The 21712-nt window shown below is 41.0% G+C and overlaps 1 protein-coding gene across 10 annotated transcripts in view; it reads left to right on the forward strand.

Annotated features, from left to right (window-relative positions):
- LOC132383416 (ephrin type-A receptor 7-like) overlaps positions 1–21712 on the forward strand; it is a 693221-nt gene that overhangs the window by 519822 nt on the left and 151687 nt on the right. For all 10 annotated transcript variants that reach the window (XR_009508677.1, XR_009508678.1, XM_059954340.1 and 7 more), the window contains exon 6: positions 5837–5961. Coding sequence is in view for 8 of the 10 variants with exons in the window: in XM_059954340.1 (XP_059810323.1) it covers positions 5837–5961 (125 nt within the window). In the remaining 2 variants the exon portion in view is untranslated. The remainder of the gene's footprint in view (positions 1–5836; positions 5962–21712) is intronic.

A 21712-nucleotide genomic window follows, 5' to 3' on the forward strand; every position in this document is an offset into this window, starting at 1 on the left:
ATGTATGGGGGAAATAAGTGACTTTGGACCTCTGCTTCCCAAAGCCGTTAGCCCACTGGGATTTTCCTTGGATTTTGCCTTGACTAATTGATAGAGATTGATTGTTGTGCTTAGTCAACAGCTTCATTAGATGGACTTTGGTCTTCAATCACCGAGCAATTCTGCGTTCTAAAAACCAACTGGCAATTATAGCATTAAAAAAGCTATAAATTCTACCAGTCAGCTACACTAAGTCGTGCATTTACGGAATAGGTTTGTGTATTTCAAGCACCATTGATACTTTTAAGTTTCTATTAAGCCGAATTGTAGGTTATTTTGTCTTTTCCCTGTGTAGTGGTATTTTTTTATTAACTGAAACAGCTTTTCATTCAGGATGACATTTAGTTCAATGCTCTTTCAATAAAATGTTAAACTTAGAACTTTACTTCCCTCTGAGGTAAATATAAAATATCCATGTAGCATTACTTGGCAGTTCTGCCTAACGACCAGCAATTGATTTGTATTTCAACTGAAATTAATAAAAGATTAGCTTATCGAGTTATGAGCCAAATCTTGAATTTGCCTCAGATTTACAACATTTCGGCAGGTACTATAAATCAGAAGTATTTCATTTGGTGCTTTATAAATCGTGATAGTGTAAGATTGTGGAAGTTTTCCAATTTTAGTCGTCGTTCCTGCTGTTCTGGAGCATTAGCCTTGTTTATGCTCAAGTGCAGCATTAACCATTCACTTCTAACTGAAGCAAGAGTGTTTGCAACTGCATGAAACAGGAATCTATCCACTCCAATAATTGCCGTGTTATTGTGGATACAAGGTCAGTGTGGGAATCCATAATTGCATACCCCAGGTCTGAACAAAACTCATCATTACTTATTTTTAAACAATTTAATAACCTTTTTATTTCCACCTAATGACTAGTAGACTTATAAAGTTTTTAATGTTCCAGCAAAGATTTTGATCCACATTGAAATCAGAAACCTTGATGAAGTGAGACATGCCCTCTTCTCATTATTACCATCAGAGAGGAGGTAGGAGAGCCTGAAAGCAGACAGACAGACACACAGACACACACCATTTTAGCAACGGCTTCTTCATCAGATTTCTGAACGGTGAATGAACCCATTAACACTATCTCACTATTTTGATCACTTTTTCCACTACTTGTATATATATTTCTTATCAGAAGTTATGGAATATTCCATGTATTGCATTGTCCTGCTATTGTAAAACAACTAATTTCATGACATACATCAGTGATAATAAATTTGATTCTGATAGTTCTGTTGCAGTAGAACGGCTTCTAGATCTATACCAGAAGATTTGAAAGAAGTTTTTTTATTTCTTTTCTCACACTGGCCTTCAATTTACAACCATTTGTTGGAAATTATGCAAGAGTATACAATATATGTGTAATTTTTTGGTTGTTTCAGAAAATAAGTTGTATTTGCAGTTTACAAACAAGAGAAAATCGCTGGGGCTGGAAATCTGAGTAACACACACAAAATGCTGGAAGAACTCAGCAGGCCAAGCTGCATCTATGGAAACAGAGTTCAGTTGGCGTTTCTCCCCACCTTCTAATTCTGACTCAGTCTTTTCTTTCCTGCAGTCCTGATGAAGGGTCTGGGCCCAAAATGTTGACTGTACCTTTTTTTTTAACTTTTTTCTATAGGTGCTGCCTGGTCTGCTGAGTTCCTCCAGCATTTTGTGCATGTATTTGCAGTTTATAGGGAATGGGGGAATGGTGTGAAAAGGAAAAAAAATAATCAGTGAGTGACAGTTCTGTGGGAGGAATCATCTTGTTAAGGTGAGAGGACAGAGGAGAATGGCCTGATTGGTACAAGCTGACAGCAAGTAACTCAAATGGCCACATGTTACAACGGTGGTTTGCAGAAGAACATCTTTGATTGCACAATACATCAAAACTTTAAGTGGACGGGCAATGGCAGCAGAAGATCACCAACATACATTCAGTGGCCACTTAACTCGGTGCAACAGGTGCCTAATGATGTGACCACTGTTATTACATGCACAATTGCAATGGAAGGCTTACTGGCAACAGCGTCGTAGGCACATGGCATCATATAAGCAGAAATCACAATAAAAACATAAATTAATAATAAAATATTTTACAAAAAAGAATATAATTACAAGATCTCAAATATAACAAAAAATAGTCCGCTTCTGCGCAAGTGATCAAGGTAGCCATAGTGTTGCTATACTGAAGTCTTGATTAGGGCCACACCAGTTGGTTCCAGAACAGATTGGTCGATGGGAAGTAGTCGTTCTTGAGCCTGGTATTGGGAGACTTAAGGCTCCTGTACCTACTGCTCAATGGTAGCTGCAAGAAGATAACATGACATAGATGATGGTGATGGAAGCTGCCTTCTTGAGGCAGCACCTCCTGTAGATAAAACTAATGTTGGGGGGGCATGTGTAGGAGATGCATCGGGTTACTAGGATAGACCAGCTAAAAGAGTAGTAAAAGACAAGGAAAGCTTATTAGCTGTGTCTTGCTTGGCTTTACTGATATCTCTGAGTCTGGAAATTGTAGGTTTAAGGATCCCTTCAGCTATTCTTGTCCCGTAATGATTTCTACAGCGTAAGTGATGCTGACCTGCCAATGGAATATTAAAATGAGAACTTATTTATCACCTCAGATGGATACAAAAACATAGGGATCTCATTGGCAAATTATTTGCTGCATTTTGTATATTTTGACATGACAGCAGTTCAGAAATATTTCATTACTTTTAATATGTTCATTGGTATCTTGAAAAGGTCATTAAACTGCCATATTTGTGGAAGCCATTTTCAAAAGTTCTTCCAAATAAATCCATTTTAATTTGCTATAATTGTAACAGTGCCAGATAGGATAAATCAAATCAAATAGTTTAATGATTCATGTAAATCTTGAGATATTTGTTTTATTATGATTTTATTGCTTTTTTGAAAAGAATTAGCATTAATTTATGTAATTTTGATGGTAACCAGCTCCCCTGAATAGCACTTTGGTGCCCAGGTTCTATGTTTCTACTTATAAAATCATTTATTTGATTACAACAGCTTTTAAAAGGTTATTCCTCTATTTAGTAAAGGATGCATTTCTGGAAAATGTGTTTGGAGAGCTAGGTAATATACATCTTAGGCATTTGATACAGTATATTCTCGTAGGTAGAGTGGTGTGTTATCTGTTATAGCTAAAAGTAGATTTGTAAACTCAGGACACATGCCCCATAGTGTCAATTCGATTGCAGCAAAAAATGCATGAAGATAATGTTTATGATTCTGGATTTCCCATCTTTATTTCTCTCTTAAGTGTTATTAAGTAATTTCTGTGATTGGAGCAGAAATTAACCAGCTGTGAGTCACCCTGAACAGCCAGCATAATTGCCTTCATAAAATGCAATACAAGATCATTCTAGATCATTGACCTGCCTCCCAATGGACCCTTGACCCTACCAACCTTCAAGAGTCAACGGGCAAATCCATCATTGTTTCGTTCCGAGTCACAGAAATCAAGAAGGTTAGTGGGCTAAAGAGACTCCCGTTTATAACACAGTAATCACATCCTTGTTATCCGAGGTGATTAATTATTTGTTTAAATCCGGTCAGAATCAGAATCAGTTCTAATATCGCTGACATATGCCATGAAATTTGTTGTTTTGCAGCAGCAATGTGTAACATAAAAAATACTATGAAATACATTAAGGTACATGTATAAATTTTTTTTACTTAAATACATAGTGCAGAAAGAGAACAGAAGAGTGAAGTAACACAGACAAAATGCTGGAGGAACTCAGCACGTCAGGCAGCACCTATGACAATGAATAGATAGTTAACGCTTTGGGCCGAGACAATCAATTATCTATTTATTTCCATAGATGCTGCCTGACCTACTGAGCACTTCCGACAATTTCCGTGAGTTGCTCTGGATTTCTAGCATCAGCAGGCTTTCTCCTGTTTAAACTGGTCGGGTAGTGATTTTGGGTTGGTTAATTTACCGTTCAAAAACCTGATGGTGGAGGTCACCGTTCTCCAGTCATCACTCACAACCATTTGCAAGCAACAGGTTTACATAAGAGACGCTGATCAGCTTTCTGTAAGTATGGTGCGGTTGACTAAATCACTAATATTTGCCACAGAGCTCGCAGGAAGAACCGGTGATATAGCTGGCGAGTTCAACCTTGACTTCCGAGGCTGTGTGGCTTATGCACACAGTGATTATGATTTGAATGAGTGTTTTCATTACAACTCACATGGGTGTAAGACTGTGAGAGGCATAGAGAGAGGGTGGACACCTAGCACCTTTTTTATCCCCCCAGGGTGACAATGGCCAAAACCAGAAGACACCCACTTAAGGTGAATGGAGGGGAGTTTAGGGGGATGTCAGAGGTAGGTTTTTTTTTAACACAAGGGAGTGGTGGGTGCTTCGAATGCACTGGACATGGTGGTGGTAGAGGCTGATACAATAGGGACTTCTAAAATATTCTTAGATTGGCATGTTGATATAAGAAAAAAATGGAAAGTTATGGGCTGTGTAGAAGGGAAGGGTTAGATTGACAGTGAAGTAGATTGATATAGGTTGGCACAACATTGTGTTCTGAAGGATCAGAAATGTGCTGTACAGTTCTATATTTCCTGTTGCTAGTTTAATAGGCCATTGTAAATTGCCCTGAGTGTGCGAGTGTGTAATCTGAGGGGAGTTGATGGAAATGTGGGATTTTTTAAAAATAGAGATTTTTATGTTATTAACGTGTTTGCTTGTCACTACGGGCTTGTTGGGGGTGGACAGGGTCGCAAAAGGCCTGTATCTGCACTGTGCGACATTACGCCACTATAAACACACAAGATTCTTGGTCCTAATTATCGTCTGCTGACCTTTTCAGGAATTAATGTCAAGAGAAGGTCACTAATGGTCAGACAGTGTGCTGATGGCTGTTGTCTGGGCCACTTGTGGTGCAGCGAGAGCTTCACGGTTTGTGTGGGGTATCTCGCAGTGAAAGGAACAAATACACAGATGCACAAACTACTCCTGAAATCTATTATTTCCAACCCGCCTTTCTTCTAATAGGTCAAAGATTATGGAGTTGCAGAGGCCACAAATGTAACAGCAATGAGCAACAGGTTATTGGAAATTTCATACGATACATATTCTGTCCTTTTGCATGATGTACTTACAGCAAGTGGGTAGGTTTAAAGCATAAATATTAATAGTTCACCAGTCTGTGAATCTCCTCCAGAGATAATTGTGTATCCCAGCAACATGCAAAGTAGACAGAGAAAAGTGTTTTCTATCTGTTAATTATTTGATCACAAAAGGATCTTGCTTTACATTTAGTGTTGGAGAGTACTGCAGTTTGGATTTATTTATCAAAGTATTAGATTTCATCCTCTTCAAGTATCTGGAAATGCAACTAAAGCAAATTTTGTTATAGATAATTATTAACATCTTTAATTTAATATCAGAGAATGTATACAATATACAATCTGACTCTTCTCAGACTTACACAAAACAGAGAAAAGCCCCAAAAAATGAAAGACAGGAAAATGTTAAAACCCCAAAACACCCCCCCTTTGCACAAGCCGCTCCTCCCCCCACCACTCAGCATGCAAGCAATAGCAAAACCCCCAAAGACCATGATCTAGAGTCTGTCAAAAACCACTGCTCACCCAACAAGTCACAGGCTCTGTCTCTCACTAACAAGGGAGACAGAGGAATCAATCCTGTCACAGCGAGAGGGGAGACCAACAGCTTGCTGTCTTAAAGGCTTTCTAATCTCTATATTTTTATGCCTCAGGTTGCTAATTTTTTTTATTTGTCTCCTCCTGTTCCCAGGGAACTTACACGTGGCTGATATCAGGGCAGAGCACATCGAGCAGAAGAGCATCAGCTTGGCGTGGCAGGAATCAGACTACCCCAGCAGCAATGGCACGGAGTACGAGATCAAGTTTTACGAAAAGGTGCTCTATGATGAACTGGGTAGAATGATACATGTCTGAAAGTAGGACTTTTTAAAAAAATAATTTATGAAGCCAGTTTACTTTGGGCAAGAGAGGAAAGAAGTCAATTACTTTGCCATCAAAAAAATTCTGCCCCATCAAAGGATTTCTTTGAATCTTAAAAAAATAATTCATTAAACAGAATGTGGTCACTGACAAGTTCAGCATTGGCATTGAGGGACTGAATGACAGTGATATATAAGGGATTGCTTGCTTGTTATAAGCCCCGATGAAATCTCAGTCCATCATATAAAAGTCGAAGTGGCTCTTTCATAAATAATTTCATAATTTTGCCACACAGCAACAAGGAAAGGTTGAACAATGTTTTCCATTCACATCCGAAATATGAATGGAAAAATGTCCTTCACCCACCCAACCACCACACTCCATTCTGTAGAATGTAACACCCTGACATATTAACTGTTGCAACATAATCTACAGTTAAACCTCAAAATGGGTAATTTGACATGGAACATTTAGAGTTGTTGAGCTACAAGAAAAATACGAACAAAAATAATAATTCTATACCCTAATCCAGCTTTCTCCCTCAGATTCCTGGCTTTGTTTAACTGGAAGGAGTTAATAAGTGTTGACAATACTTTGAACCGCAGCTTGAGAAATTGGGTCACTTACGACAGAAGCCATCACAGGTTGATCCATGACAGTGAAATTGAGGAAGAGGTTGATAGCAAATAATGAATTCAGCGATGTGTGGTAAATCATGTGTAAGCCACCACCTTGTATTGAAAAATCCCAGCATTTAGTTTCTGTTCCGGGGTGATATCAGATTAAAGCTTCTTTCCTCGCCTATTTAAACTAATGTATATAATCCAAGAAAGAAATTGCAAATTATTTCTTTGTGTGAAGGGTTTAACATGTAATTATTTTACTCATGGCTGCCTTCGAAAACCTATTCTAAAGATAACCATTTTGACCAATTCAAATGAACTGACGGTGTCTGCATTGTAACAAGGAACAGACCGCAACTTAATACGTGGTGCAATCCTCTGAATAGGATTACTGGGTACCAGGTTTGTGCACGCTAAATGATACATTTTCTCTGAAAAGCGAACTATTATTGTAATTCAAAGGGCTTACCACGTGATTCTTAAAGTTTGCAGTTTACATTGTAGCTCCTTCGTGCAGTAACAAATGGAGAACTCTGGAAATACGTAGTGCGGTCCAGTGATATCAAAAGAGTATCTAGACACGACTATCATAATTTTCAGATGCTCCGGGCAGTTTGTAGGCAAATCATGTGAGTCAGGTTTTCAAAAAATCTGTGAACCCATTTCTGCTTGGCTTAATCAGACATGCATGTTGACAGCACCGTTACTACCAAATAAAGATGGTGACAAATTGTTGTGAGGGAGGGACAGTGAAAATCTGATTGAATAGTGCCACAATAACTACAGCTCAGCGTCAGCAGCACCAAAATGCTGATTACTCAGGGAGAAGCTGGAGGCCCATGAGCCAGTACTAGATAGGGGATCGAACCAAGGTGGAGAGGATCAGTAAATTTACATTCCTTAGTGTTATGATATCAGAAGATCTATTCTGGGACCATCACACAAGTGCCATCACAGAGAAGGCGTGATAGTGCTTCTACTTTCTTAAAACTTTGTGCAGAATCGACATGTCATCTAAAACTTTGACAAACTTCTATAGATGTGCAGTGGAGGGCATCCTGACTGGCTGCATCACAGCCTGGTATGGAAGCACCATTGGCCAAGAATGGAAAAGTCTCCAGAAAGTGATGGATTTGGCCCAGTCCATCACAGGCAAAGCCCTCCCCACCATTGAGCACATCTACACGGAGCGCAGTCACAGGCAAGCCGCCTTCATAAACAAGAACCAGCACCGTTCAAGTCATGCTCTCTTCTTACTGCTGCCATTAGGAAGAAGGTACAGGAGCCTTAGGTCACACACCAACAGATTTAGGAACAGGCCCTTCTACTTTCCGGCTCCTGAACCAGTCTGGATAACTTCAATCATCTCAGCACTGCAGAATTCCACATTCTATGGACTCACTTTCAAGGACTCTACACCTCATGCTGTCAGTATTTTATATTTATGTATGTATGTATAATGTATGTATGTATTTAAGCAGTTTGTCTTCCTTCATGAATTGGTTGCTTGTCATTCTTTGTGAGCAGCTTTTCGTCGATTCTGTTGTGTCTTATTGTGAATGCCTGCAAGAAAATAAATCCATGATTGCATTTAGTGACATATATGGGGGGGGGGGGGGGTGATTGATAAGTTTGTTGCCTAAGGTAGAAAGAAGTTGATTTTAGAAAACCTAGCACATTCATTTTTTAACATTGTCTGCTCCTACATTTACACACTTAGTCCAGCGGTCATGGAGCATATGGACTTGGACCTCCAGAAAGTGTCCACAGCAGGGGTGATTGATAAGTTTGTTGCCTAAGGTAGAAGGAGATGAGTTACACAACTCTCGTTACATGCACATACAGGTCAACTCTTTGAGTGATTACGCAAAAAGTTTGAAGTTAATTACTCATCAGTTAATAACACATGGGAGTGATTGATAAGTTTGTGGCTTATGGTAGAAGGAGATGAGTTATTAACTTCAAACTTTCTGCAGAATCACTCAAACAGTTGAACTGCATGTGTATGTAACAAGAGCTGTATAACTCATCTCCTTCTACCTTAGATCACAAACTTATCAATCACCCCTCATACAAACTTTGATAATAAGATGTGTGACATTTGAACTTTGAAGTTATTGTTTATCTTGTCTCCTCTGCCATCTTATTCTCTCATAGCCATTTCATCTAACAATTCCCCACTCCTGATTTCCATCTTCCAGTGCCCTTGTTCACTCTGTGACTACTGAACCTCAGAAAATTGACAGAAAATTTCCACCTGTGACTGCAGGACCAAGCAACCACACTCTTACATCTGTCTTCAGTGTTTGGGCTGAAGTTGTCCTGCTGTGGTAACTCTAGTCAAGTGTCACAGAGCAGGATAGCTTTCCTTTTAAAAACGTATTTGTTTTAAAAAGCTGAGCAAGTGCTGCAATATAATATCAAAGTAAACACAGTAAATGATGTGATATAAAATGTTATCTAAAATTACCAAGGTTTGAGATAAAGCCCAGCAAACAATTGGTAGTAGTGTGATTGGTGGATTCATTGTCTAAACTCGTAATTGTAACACATGGCATATATTTTAAAAAATCTCACCCTAACTCTGCAGAGGTGATTAACCTTGTTGACTACTCTCCTGCAAGCTTTTCTTTAATTTTAAATATCCATCACTGTTTTATATGAGATTATTTTGGACAGGACTCACACTGCAATCAGATGTCATACATTTTAGCCTATAGCTTCAGATAATTTGCCCAAGTGTATTCTTCACTTTAAAATCCACGATCGCACCCATGTCATTTCGATTGACTTGAGTTTTGAATGTAGAATTTTCATCCTGTTTCCCAACTATCTGAAAATGACTGTCCAGTCTAAAAATGTTTGATGTCCTGTTATTAGCACAACAAAGGTGCTTTTGTTTGAAGAACGATTTGATATTACCAGCATTAATAAGGTTAACAGTGAGACCGAATTTGGAGTATTGTGTGCAGTTTTAGTCACCTAATTACAGGAAGGATATTAATAAGGTTGAAAGATTGCAGAGAAGGTTTACAAGGATGTTGCTGGGACTTGAGAAACTGAGTTACAGAGAAAGGTTGAATAGGTTAGGACTTTATTCCTTGGAGCGTAGGAGAATGAGGGAGGATTTGATAAAGTTGTATAAAATTATGATGGGTATAGATAGAGTGAATGCAAGCAGGTTTTTTCCCACTGAGGCCAGGGGAGAAAAAAAAAACAGACGTCATGGGTTAAGGGTGAAGGGGGAAAAGTTTAAAGGGAACATTGGGGGGGCTTCTTCACACAGAGAGTAGTGGGAGTGTGGAATGAGCTGCCAGATGAAGTGGTGAATGCGGGCTCACTTTTGACATTTAAGAAAAACTTGGACAGGCATATGGATGAGAGGTGTATGGAGGGATATGGGCCAAGTGCAGGTCAGTGGGACTAGGCAGAAAAATGGTTCGGCACAGCCAAGAAGGGCCAAAAGGCCTGTTTCTGTGCTGTAATGTTCCGTGGTTCTATGGTTGCTTACGAGTCTTACTCAAATGACGTCAACAGAATCAGACTCACTGGGTCCATATTGTTATTTAAGCATGGAACCTTTGGTGACATTACAGCACTAGGAGCCCAGAAGATAAAGATGTGTTTGTACTGACAGATTCCCCAGGATTTCCTTTCTGCTTACAGTCAGTTTGAAAAAGTAAACAGAGTTGACACTGGTCTCCCCACAGCATAGGATAGGGATTTCAGTCAATTTTGGTTCACCCATGAGGTGTGCATTCTTGCTGTAAGCATGAAACTACACCGTTAACCTCCGCTCTGTCCTCTGATCCCTGGCTGCCAACATTCACCCTGACCCCTCTTCATCAGCTTGATCCCTGATACAGCAGCACAGAGCAACCTGGACTTCATGCCCTCCAGAATCTTCGAAGTGGCAAGCCAAGGACAAAAGATATTCATGATCCAATTAAAATGCATTCTTGGTGTCCAGGCTGGAATATTTGGCAGGTGCTGTTCAGTTCACCTAAACAAAATTAGTATAACTTGACTTCATTAAAAGCATAAATGTTGCTACTAAAACCATAAATAAATCCTACAAAAAATTTGTCTGTTCTTTGTTTCATAACGAAGTAACGGAATTACAAATAGCAGATGGACAATGTTGTGAACGTCAGTGAGATGCTTAGCTTATTGAGTTGTCTGAGGCTCAGTACCAGGTTTCTGTCCTGAATCTGGTGATCATGCACCACTCCTGACATATAGCACAAAATCAAAAGTAATTCCCATTGCTGTATGTCAGGAGGGGTTGCTTTCCTGCCCCTTCAGGGAAACGTTAAGAATGGAGCCACGCCATTTTAAAGAAGAGAAGTGGAATTTTTCTCCTCCATCTTGAACCTCTGAGCCAGCATCAAAAGATAGGCTCACTGAGATGTAACTAGTAGAGTGGATAGAGGAGAGCTAGTGGATGTGGTATATTTAGATTTTCAAAAGGCTTTTGACAAGGTCCCACACAGGAGATTAGTGTGTAAATTTAAAGCACATGGTATTGGGGTTACGGTATTGATGTGGATAGAGAATTGGTTGACAGACAAGAAGCAAAGAGTGGGAGTAAACGGGACCTTTTCAGAATGGCAGGCAGTGACTAGTGGGGAACCGCAAGGCTCAGTGCTGGGACCCCCTTTGTTTACAATATATATTAATGATTTAAAAAAAGGGAATTAAATGCAGCATCTCCAAGTTTGCGGATGACACAAAGCTGGGCGGCGGTGTTAGCTGTGAGGTGGATGCTAAGAGGATGCAGGGTGACTTGGTTAGGTTAGGTGAGTGGGCAAATTCATGGCAGATGCAATTTAATACGGATAAATGTGAGGTTATCCACTTTGGTTGCAAGAACAGGGGAACAGATTATCATCTGAATGGTGGCCGATTAGGAAAAGGGGAGATGCAACGAGACCTGGGTGTCATTGTACACCAGTCATTGAAGGTGGGCATGCAGGTATAGCAGGCTGTGAAAAAGGCAAATGGTATGTTGGCATTCATAGCAAAACGATTTGAGTAACAGGAGCAGGGAGGTTCTACTGCAGTTGTACAAGGCCTTGGTGAGACGGCACCTAGAATATTGTGTGCAGTTTTGGTCCCTTAATCTGAGAAAAGACATTCTTGCCATAGAGGGAGTACAGAGAAGGTTCACCAGATTGATTCCTGGGATGGCAGGACTTTCATATGAAAAAAGACTGGATCGACTAGGCTTATACTCACTGGAATTTAGAAGATTGAGGGGGGATCTTTCTAAAGGGATTGGACAGGCTAGATGCAGGAAGATTGCTTCCGATGTTGGGGAAGTCCAGAATGAGGGGTCACAGTTTAAGGATAAAGGGGAAGCCTTTTAGGACCGAGATGAGGAAAAACTTCTTCCCATAGAGATTGGTGAATCTGTGGAATTCTCTGCCACAGGAAACAGTTGAGGCCGGTTCATTGGCTGTATTTAAGAGGAAATTAGATATGGCCCTTGTGGCTGAAGGGATCAGGGGGTATGGAGAGAAAGCAGGTACAGGGTTCTGAGTTGGATGATCAGCCATGATCATACTGAATGGCGGTTCAGGCTCAAAGGGCCGAATGGCCTACTCCTGCACCTATTGTCTATGTTTCTATGATAAAGATAATTTACGTATTTGTCAGATTTACATCAAAACATTGAAACACACCGTCGCTGGTGTCAATAACCGACACTGTCAGATGGTGTGTTGGAGAAAGCCTACAAATGTTGTCATACTTCCAATAACAACATATAATGCTTACGACTTACTAACCCTCCCCTTTAAAATGCGGGAGGAAACCAGAGAACCCAGAAGAAACCCACACGGACACAGGGGTGAGCATACAAAATCCTTACACAGAGTGCAGGGAATTGAACCCCAAATGAAATTACTGGTGCTGTTACATTAACTTCTACGCACACCATACCATGCAAACAATTCACTTCCTACTATACTTCTTCATGCTGATTCTTGCCGTGCAAATATTGCCTGCCATGTTGCATGCCTTACAAATGTGAAAAGAGACAAAAGTCTCATTTTGACTGCCAGCCTGTGTCGGATGGGGCTGCTGACTTCTGCTTCTTGTTGAGTCCATTGACCTGAAATCTTAACTCTCGCTTCGCAGATGCTGCCTGACTTACTGAGCAGCTCCGGGCTTCTCTGTTTTCAATTCAGGTTTTGATCACCTCTTCAATTTTATTTTTCTGTGTTGTGACATTATACACATATTTTTAAAATTTATTACAGAAGTATGTATATATTACTATATACTACCTTGAGATTAATTTTCTTGACCCTGTTCCAAGCCTATTTGATTTTCCAGTTTCGATTTTATATATGTTGAGAGGATCGGTGTTGATGACACTGATGATTTTGTATTTTTGTGAGATATTATAAACAGCTCTTTTTTTCCATTTTTTCTTTTTCTCTTTTTTCTTTTTTTGTTTTTTCTTATTAGTTATTAGATTATTAGATTAGTTTTTTTTGCATATTTTTTTCTTTTTTCTTTTTTCTGTTTTTTTTAATATATATTATGACATATCTAGGTTTGCCTTGTTTATTTGTAAATTGTATCGTCCATGATTTGGGAATACTCATTTATACTGTAACCATTGCTTATGTATTCTTTCATGTGCAGTTGAAATGTGTATGTTTGTAATCCCATTATCTATGTATCAATTTTATTTTGTTGACATTAATAATAATAATAAAAAGATTGAAAAAGAGATTAATTTTCTTGCAAGCATTTACAGGAGAAAAAACTAAATACATTAGAATTCATGAAAAACTATGCTTAAAAGCTGGGTGGTGAAAAAGGCACAACAGTACCTCTTTCACCACAGATGTTTGAAGAAGTTTGGTATGGGCCCCCAAATCCCGAGCACTTTCTACAGGGGCACAGTTGAGAGCATCCTGACTGACTGCATCACTGCCAGATATGGAGACTGTACCTCCCTTAATCGCAGGACTCTGCAGAGAGTGGTGCGGACAGCCCAACACATCTGTAGTTGTGTACTTCCCACGATTCAGGACATTCACAAGGACAGGTGTGTGAAAAGGATCTTTGAGGACCCAAGCCATCCCAACCACAATCTATTCCAGCTGCTACCATCCGGGAAGTTGTACTGCAGCATAAAAGCCAGGACCAACAGGCTCCGGGAGAGCTTCTTCCACTGGGCCATCAGACTGATGAACTCACGCTGACTTGAGTGTACTCTATATTACATTGACTGTTCTATTTATTATGTTATTAGAAATTACTATTATTGCACATTGCACATTTAAATGGAGACATAACATAACGAGTTTTACTCCTCATGTATGTGAAGGATGTAAGAAATAGTCAATTCAATTCAAAATTCAATGAACAAAGATGGACTAACAACCAATGTGCAGAAGAAAATAAACTGTACAAATGAATAATAAATAATACTGAGAGCACAGTGTAGTGCTGCAGGTGATGGGCTGGTGGTTGTTGGGCAGGGATTTCTTCAAGCTATCCTGATTGGTCAGGATAAGGATGTAGAAGGCATTGGGGTAAGCACTTTCTTGTTTGTTAATCACAGCATTCAATATATCGAGTGCTTGCTTGACATGTGCCTTTGGCAGTTTGTAAACTGCAGTCAGGATAACAGTGGAGAAGTAGAACGGTCAGTACTTAATCACTAGGTCAGGAGAACAACAGTGAGTCAAGACCGTTATGTCCACACACCATGACGAGTAAATCTTAAAGCAGAATGCAGAACCTCTGCCCTTTCCTGAGGCTGCTGGATTGAGAACCCTTCGGACTGGAGCTCGGGTTCAGAGTCTGGGGTTTGAGACATGTCTCAGTGAAACAGAGAACATATCACTCCCTCATTTCCCTCCAATACAGTGACCTTGCCCTTAGGTCCTCTGGCTCTCCATTGGCCACGGGGATGCGAGGGAGCAGTGGTTGTGATCCCTGTCATTCCAGTCTGTTGTGAAGGACCCACAGGACCTGATTTTCATGGAGTGGTGGCAGACATCTGGTGCCAAACCTGTATTCCTGAGTCAAATTTGTCGAGTCCTTCATACTAATCGAGGACTGTAAGATTGTGACTGCGTTTAAGATATACAAAAGTTTTTAAAGGGAAATTGAAGGCTGCAAATTGCAACGATAATAGTTCAGAAGATGCCACATGCTGCTGATTTTGCTTTTGCATCACTTGGTTTACCTTTCTCGACTTTATTATATATGTTTTCCATGTTGGATACCTTCCTCTCGTGGCTTTCTCATCGACTTCTTAGCCATTGATTCTTAAATCTGTTGTCAACCTTAAAAGACTCTTAAACTTCAAACCACTTTCAAACAAAAGATTGTAAAGGCTTCTCTTGATTTTAAGTACCTTAATACAGCATAAGAAATTCTGACTTTAAGGGTCAAACCATTCTGAAGCAATTCAGATTACATTGATCTTTCCTTAAGCTGGTGTCACCAACCTGCTTCTATGAAAATATACGAGTGGAAGCTCTAGCCAGGATATGTGACACATGATCAAAGCCAAGGAAGTGCAGGAGTGTAGAATGCTTTTGGTTACTTGTTCTTGATTATAACCCAGAGCCCAAGCCTACTTCAGCAATTGAGGAAAATGATGTTGTCTGATGTATGCTACTCTGTGTGTGAGAAGAACATTCACTTTTATTTGATGAATCAATTACATAGGGAGAAGGAAGCAACATATTAAGCATCTCTGAACTGACTTCATTTTCCAGGCTTTCAAACGGTGCAATGGTAATTGAATGTACCTATCTCACAATAAACGCACGGGGGGGGGGGGGGGCACCTCCCATCGTTGTGTAAAGGAGACATTAAGCAGCATCCTCTGGGGTTAAGGTGTGATCATTTTCCTTCTATGAGATACTGTGCAAGCAGCGTGCATATTTCTTAATCGAAGCCTTCTGAGGTATTAGCGAGCCCAAATTAAATCACAGTCAGCACTGAGAGTTAGAGGGGTACAGTTAATGTGGGAAAATGTACGTGAATTCTTTGATACTTCTCGTTTTCAGTGCCAAATGCACATCTATTGTTCCACCTGCCATGTGCCTCTCTTTTCAGAGGATACATGAGAGCTAAACAAGACGTGACTGCTTGTCCTTCAATTCCCACAGCAACCGTCTGTTGCAGAAACAGCTGAACTGAGGGTCTGTCTGATAAGTTCTCTCAAAAGCCACAAACCTGGGAAAACAAATACCCTCATGTGGCATACAGCTGGAGGCCTTTAACAGGATACATTTGTCCAAATGCATGAGGTCAGTGCCTCTGATAAAGTATATAGCAGGATGTGTAGAGATGATGTAATTATTTCTGACAATCTACCAATATCCCAGGTAATATGCTTAGATGTCCCCAAGTAGATGGTGATTAATAACTTGAGTAAACCAAGGAAGAAGCAAACCAAACTGTTGTGCTGTTTTGGATTTTAGCTTCATGACACACAGTCAAAAAAAAAAAGTGTTGTAATGAATATTTCTGTTCATTCTCCCTTATTCAGTAGTGTTAAAAGGACTAACAAAGTACAGGACCTCCATGGTTGGCTTAAATCTGACCAACCTACTACAACTGTTGTTGGAATCCCCTTCCACTTTTGATCTACCCACAGACTGACAATTCGAAGCTCCCTCGTTGGTCACCAGATGAGTAAGTTGTGATTGGCATTCGATTCCAGTCAAGTGATGCCTTGATTTTCATACTCCCATCCTTATTTACAGGCCTGTACATGGCGTCAGCCTTCTAATCTCTTCTAGTACCAGTTTCCAGCCCGATAATCCTTGCTCATCTGATTCTGGTCATGTTTCATTGTCCCACTACTATGGATTGTGCAATTTTGGATTTTCTTCTCTTTGTACGTCGGGATAAACCTTTGGTTATTAGGTCTTATATTTCCTTAAGTAGAGAATCTCAGGAGCCATTCACCACATAATAGTATTCTATCAATCTAATGACTCGCGTGATTATACTGTATGTAATTGACTACCATCAAATTACTTCATACATGTGTATGTCCTTAATTCATTCAGTGATTACTATGTGTCCTGGCTGGGCACCTCCCTCACCAATGGATGCCCCCATATGAATGAAAGCTGCATTTTATAACAGGTAACTTCTGAGTATTTAGCTGATTGTTTCCACAGTCAGTGGAAGATAGGCAATTTTAGAAGTTGTCTTTTTATTTAATAAAAATGGTTAGGTTGGCCCAGTTAAGTCAGCCAGGTCCTGGGAGAGCAAGAACACTGCTGTAAAATCTGACTGCAATTTTTCCTTAGCTTACCCTGATGGGTGTTCAGTGGTGCCAGAAAGCTGCTGACACACACGTTACACAAATTGCCCCTCAAAGGGACAATAAGAAGTTCCCAGTCTGATATTGAACTGAATGACTGTCTGTTTTCTAAATGGAGAGAAAATTGTGGTGGAAAGGGACTTGGGAATTGTCGTGCAGGGTTCCTGGAAGGTTAATTTGCAGGTTGAGTCGGTGGTGAGGAAGGCAAACACAATGTTAGCATTCATTTTGACAGGACTGGAATATAAAAGCAAAAATGTGATGTTAAGGCTTTATTGAGGCATTGGTGAGGCCTCACTGGGAGCATTGCGAGAAGTTTTGGGCCCTTTATCTTAGAAAGCATGTGCTGACGTTGGAAAGGGTTCAAAGGAGGTTCACTAAAATGATTCCAGGATTGAAAAGCTTGTCATGTGAGGAGCGTTTGATGGCTCTGGGCCTGCACTCACTGGAATTCAGAAGAATGGCGGGCAGGGGCGGTATCTCATTGAAACTGCTCAACTTTTGAAATGCCCCTCTAGAGTGGATGTGCAGAGGATGTTTCTTATGGTGGAGGAGTCTAAGACCAGAGGACACAGCCTCAGTATAGAGGAACCTCCATTTTGAACAGAGATGAGGAGGAATTTCTTTGGTCAGAGAGTGGTGAATCTCTGGAATTCACTGTTACAGGCAGCTGTGGAGGCCAAGTCTTTATGTATTTTTAGGCAGATGTTGATAGCTTCTTGATTAGTCATGGCATGAAGGTATATGGGGAAAATGCAAGAGGTTTGGGTGAGAGGGAAATAGATCAGCTATGATGAAATGGCAGAGCAGACAAAATGGGCCTAATAGCCCAGTTTTGCTCGTATATCTAATGATCTTATGACTCTGAGAAGATAGTTCAGTATTCCTGTTTCAAATTCCATGTTCTAAAGCTTCTAGTCGATATCCTGGTCCCTTATCATAATTCCTGTGGGAGACGATTAGCAGCTTCCCTTACACACAGAAACGACATCTCCTGTCTTCCTCAGTCTTGTACCAAAGGCAGCTATTAGGACTAGTGAGAGTCTTTCAAAGCCTCGTAGAAATTTACCTCTGGGGATCTTAGACTGTTTATAAAAAAATCAGAGCAAAGCACTGCTCTGACATTAGGTTTGTACAAACTGATGGTGTAAATCCTGGTGTTGTACGGCGTTTTACCGTTCACAATGGAGACCGAGTTTACTTGCATCTGCTGCTGAACCTGATATTAAATTCACTGTGCATGGTGATCTCTGTGGCCAAAGTCAAAATTGACTTTATTACTGTATGCACAGATACATGTATGCATGGTGTAATGCAAAAGAATGCTTACAGCAGCAGCACAGGCACATAAGCATCAAATATGCAATGTTCACAATAAAAACATAAACTAAACATTAAATATACACAATTTTTACAAATAAACAATTAGAACAAAAAGTCCAGCGTGAACTAAGTGGTCGTGGTGTTGCCGTATTGAAGTAGTGGCTTGGTTTACTGCTGCCAGAAAGCCACAAATTTCACGCCATATAAGAGAGTAATGATTAACCTAATTCTGATTCAGGCTCGTCATGAGGCATATCAAGACCCTGCTGCCCCCCTCACTGCCCCCCTGCAGTTTGCGTACCCTCCCTACCGCTCAACAGATGACGCCATTGCTATCACCCTCCGCCTGGCCCTAACCCACCAGAACAAAAAAGACACATACGTTCGAATGCTGTTCATAGACTTCAGTTCAGCATTCAACACAATCATCCCTCAGAAACTGACTGGAAAGCTGAGCCTACTAGGCCTGAACACCCCCCTCTGCAACTGGATCCTAGACTTCCTGACTGGGAGACCTCAGTCAGACCGGATCGGGGGCAGCATCTCCAACACCATCACACTGAGCATGGGGGCCCCCCAGGGCTGTGTGTTCTGTCCACTGCTGTACACTCTGCTGACCCATGACTGTGCTGCAACACACAGCTCGAACCACATCATCAAGTTCGCCGATGACATGACCGTGGTGGGTCCACCAGCAAGAATGACGAGTCAGCTTACAGAGAGGAGGTGCGGCAGCTAACGGACTGGTGCAGAGCCAACAACCTGTCTCTGAATGCGAACAAAACAAAAGAGATGGTTGTTGACTTCAGGAGGGCACAGAGTGACCACTCCCTGCTGAACATTGATGGCTCATCGGTAGAGATCGTTAAGAGCACCAAATTTCTTGCTGTTCACCTGGCGGAGAATCTCACCTGGTCCCTCAACACCAGCTCCATAGCAAAGAAAGCCCAGCAGTGTCTTTACTTTCTGCAAAGACTGAGGAAAGTTCATCTCTCACCCTCCATTCTTATCACATTCTACAGGGGTAGTATTGAAAGCATCCTGAGCAGCTGCATCACTGCCTGCACCATCTCGGATCACAAGACCCTGCAGTAGATAGTGAGGTCAGCTGAGAAGATCATTGGGGTCTCTCTTCCCGCCATTACTGACATTTACACTACACGCTGCATCCTCAAAGCAAACAACATTATGAAGGACCCCACGCACCCCTCATACAACCTCTTCTCCCTCCTGCCATGTAAGAAAAGGCACCGAAGCATTCGGGCTCTCACGACCAGACTATGTAACAGTTTCTTCCCCCAAGCTATCCCTCAATAACCAGAGCCTGAACTGACACATTACTGCCTTATTGTCTTGTTAATTATTTATTGTAATGCCTCCACTGGTTTTGTGCACTTTGTGCAGTCCTGGGTAGGTCTGTGGTCTAGTGTTGTTTGTTTCTCTGTGTTTTTTTTTACGTAGTTCAGTCTAGTTTTTGTACTGTGTCATGTAACACCATGGTCCTGAAAAACATTGTCTCATTTTCACTATGCACTGTACCAGCAGTTATGGCCGAAATGACAATAAAAAGTGACTTGACTTGACTTGAGGTTGTGCCAACCTGTTCAAGATCTCAATGGTTGAAGGCAAATAACTATTCTTGAACATGATGGTGTGTACCTCCTGAGAAGAAGACACAGCGCAGATGATGGAGATCTTTGATGATTGATACTGCCCTCGAGGCAGAACTTTCTGTAGATATTACCAATGTGAGGATACTAACTTCTACTTGCAAGAATTTGCACCATTGTCATCTTAACACAATGACCTTGGAAGGAGAAAACACGTGCCAAAATTCCATTCTTGCTTCCCATTTGTGAACAAGATGAACCTAGTCTGAACCACAATCTTTACTACTACAACTGTGCTATTGTCTGAAACTAATAGATTAATGGATGAACAGGCAATATAGATTTATTTTCATATACCAGACAATAGGATAATAGGCTAATGCCTGGTCCTTAGAAGCCATTGCATGGTCCCCTAGTACGATAAGATGGACTCTTACATTCACAATCCACCTAGTATGACCTTTCCTTTCCACTACTTTCCATTCACATTCTGACATGCCAGTCCATGGCCTCCTCTACTGTCAGGATGAGGCCACGCTCAAGTTGGAGGAGCAACACCTAGCATTCTGCCTCCAACCTGATGGCATGAACATCGATTTCTCAAACTTCTGGTAATGGTGCCCTGCCTTCACCATTCCCCATTCCCATTTCCCTCTCTCACCTTATCTCCTTACCTGCCCATCACCTCCCTCTGGTGTTCCTCCCCCTTCCCTTTCCTCCATGGTTTTTGGTCCCCTCCTATCTGATACCCCCTTCTCCAGCCCTTTATGTCTTCCACCAATCAACTTCCCAGCTCTTTACTTCACACCCTCCCCCTCTCCTGATTTCACCTATCACCTACCACCTTGTGCTTCTTCTTGTCATCGCCCCACCACTTATTCTGACTTCCTCCCTTCCTTTCTAGTCCCGGTGAAGGGTCTCAGCCTGAAACATCGACCGTTTACTCTTTTGCATAGATGCTGCCTGGCCTGCTGAGTTCCTCCAGCATTTTGTGTGTGGCATTATGATCTCCCCACTAATTGTTTACCTGCACCTTCTCTGTAGCTGTTATACTTCATTATACATTGTTATTGTTTATTTCTGTTCTACTTCAATGTACTGCATAATGATCTGATCTGTGTGATCAGCATGCAACATTTCACTGTATCTCAGAACATGTGAAATGATAAACCAGTTCTAATTACAATATCAGCCATATTCATACCGAATGCAGAAGCCAAATGGCCTAGTCCTTCTGCTATTTTACTATTTTCTTGTGAATGAGGTGTAAGGACCTACTTCCGTGGACTGTGCTGTAGAACCCAATGATTGTAACTAGGCCAGCCATTCACAAACTGGCCATCTGTTCCGCAGTAACTACTTTTGCTGGGACTCTGTAAAAGGAGATTACTTGTTCAGAATCCAGCTGCAATTAAAACAGAAGCTCCTACCCCTAGAGGGCTCATTAGTTAATAAGCCAAACACAGTTGAACTCAATAGACCAAAGAGGCCTTTGGTTCTATCAGTTACTCGGCCTGTAGATTAATCTCAACCTTGAAGGAGCATACTCAAAGCTCCATTTCCTGAATTCCCCACACATTGATCACTGAGCTCAGTGCTTGACTAAATTAACAATTGTGGAGAACCAACGAGACAGAATCTGCAGGAAATCCTAGCAACACACACAAAATGCTGGAGGAACTCAGCAGGCCAGGCAGCATCGATGGAAAAGAGTACAGTCCACAGTTTGGGATCAGACCCTTCATCAGGACTCATGAAGTGTCTCGACCCAAACCACCAACTGTTCTCTTTAACATAGATGATTTCCTCCAGCATCTTGTGTTAATTGTGGAGCA

The sequence above is a fragment of the Hypanus sabinus genome, chromosome 30 (assembly GCF_030144855.1).
Source record: "Hypanus sabinus isolate sHypSab1 chromosome 30, sHypSab1.hap1, whole genome shotgun sequence".
Taxonomy (NCBI): Eukaryota; Metazoa; Chordata; class Chondrichthyes; order Myliobatiformes; family Dasyatidae; genus Hypanus; species Hypanus sabinus.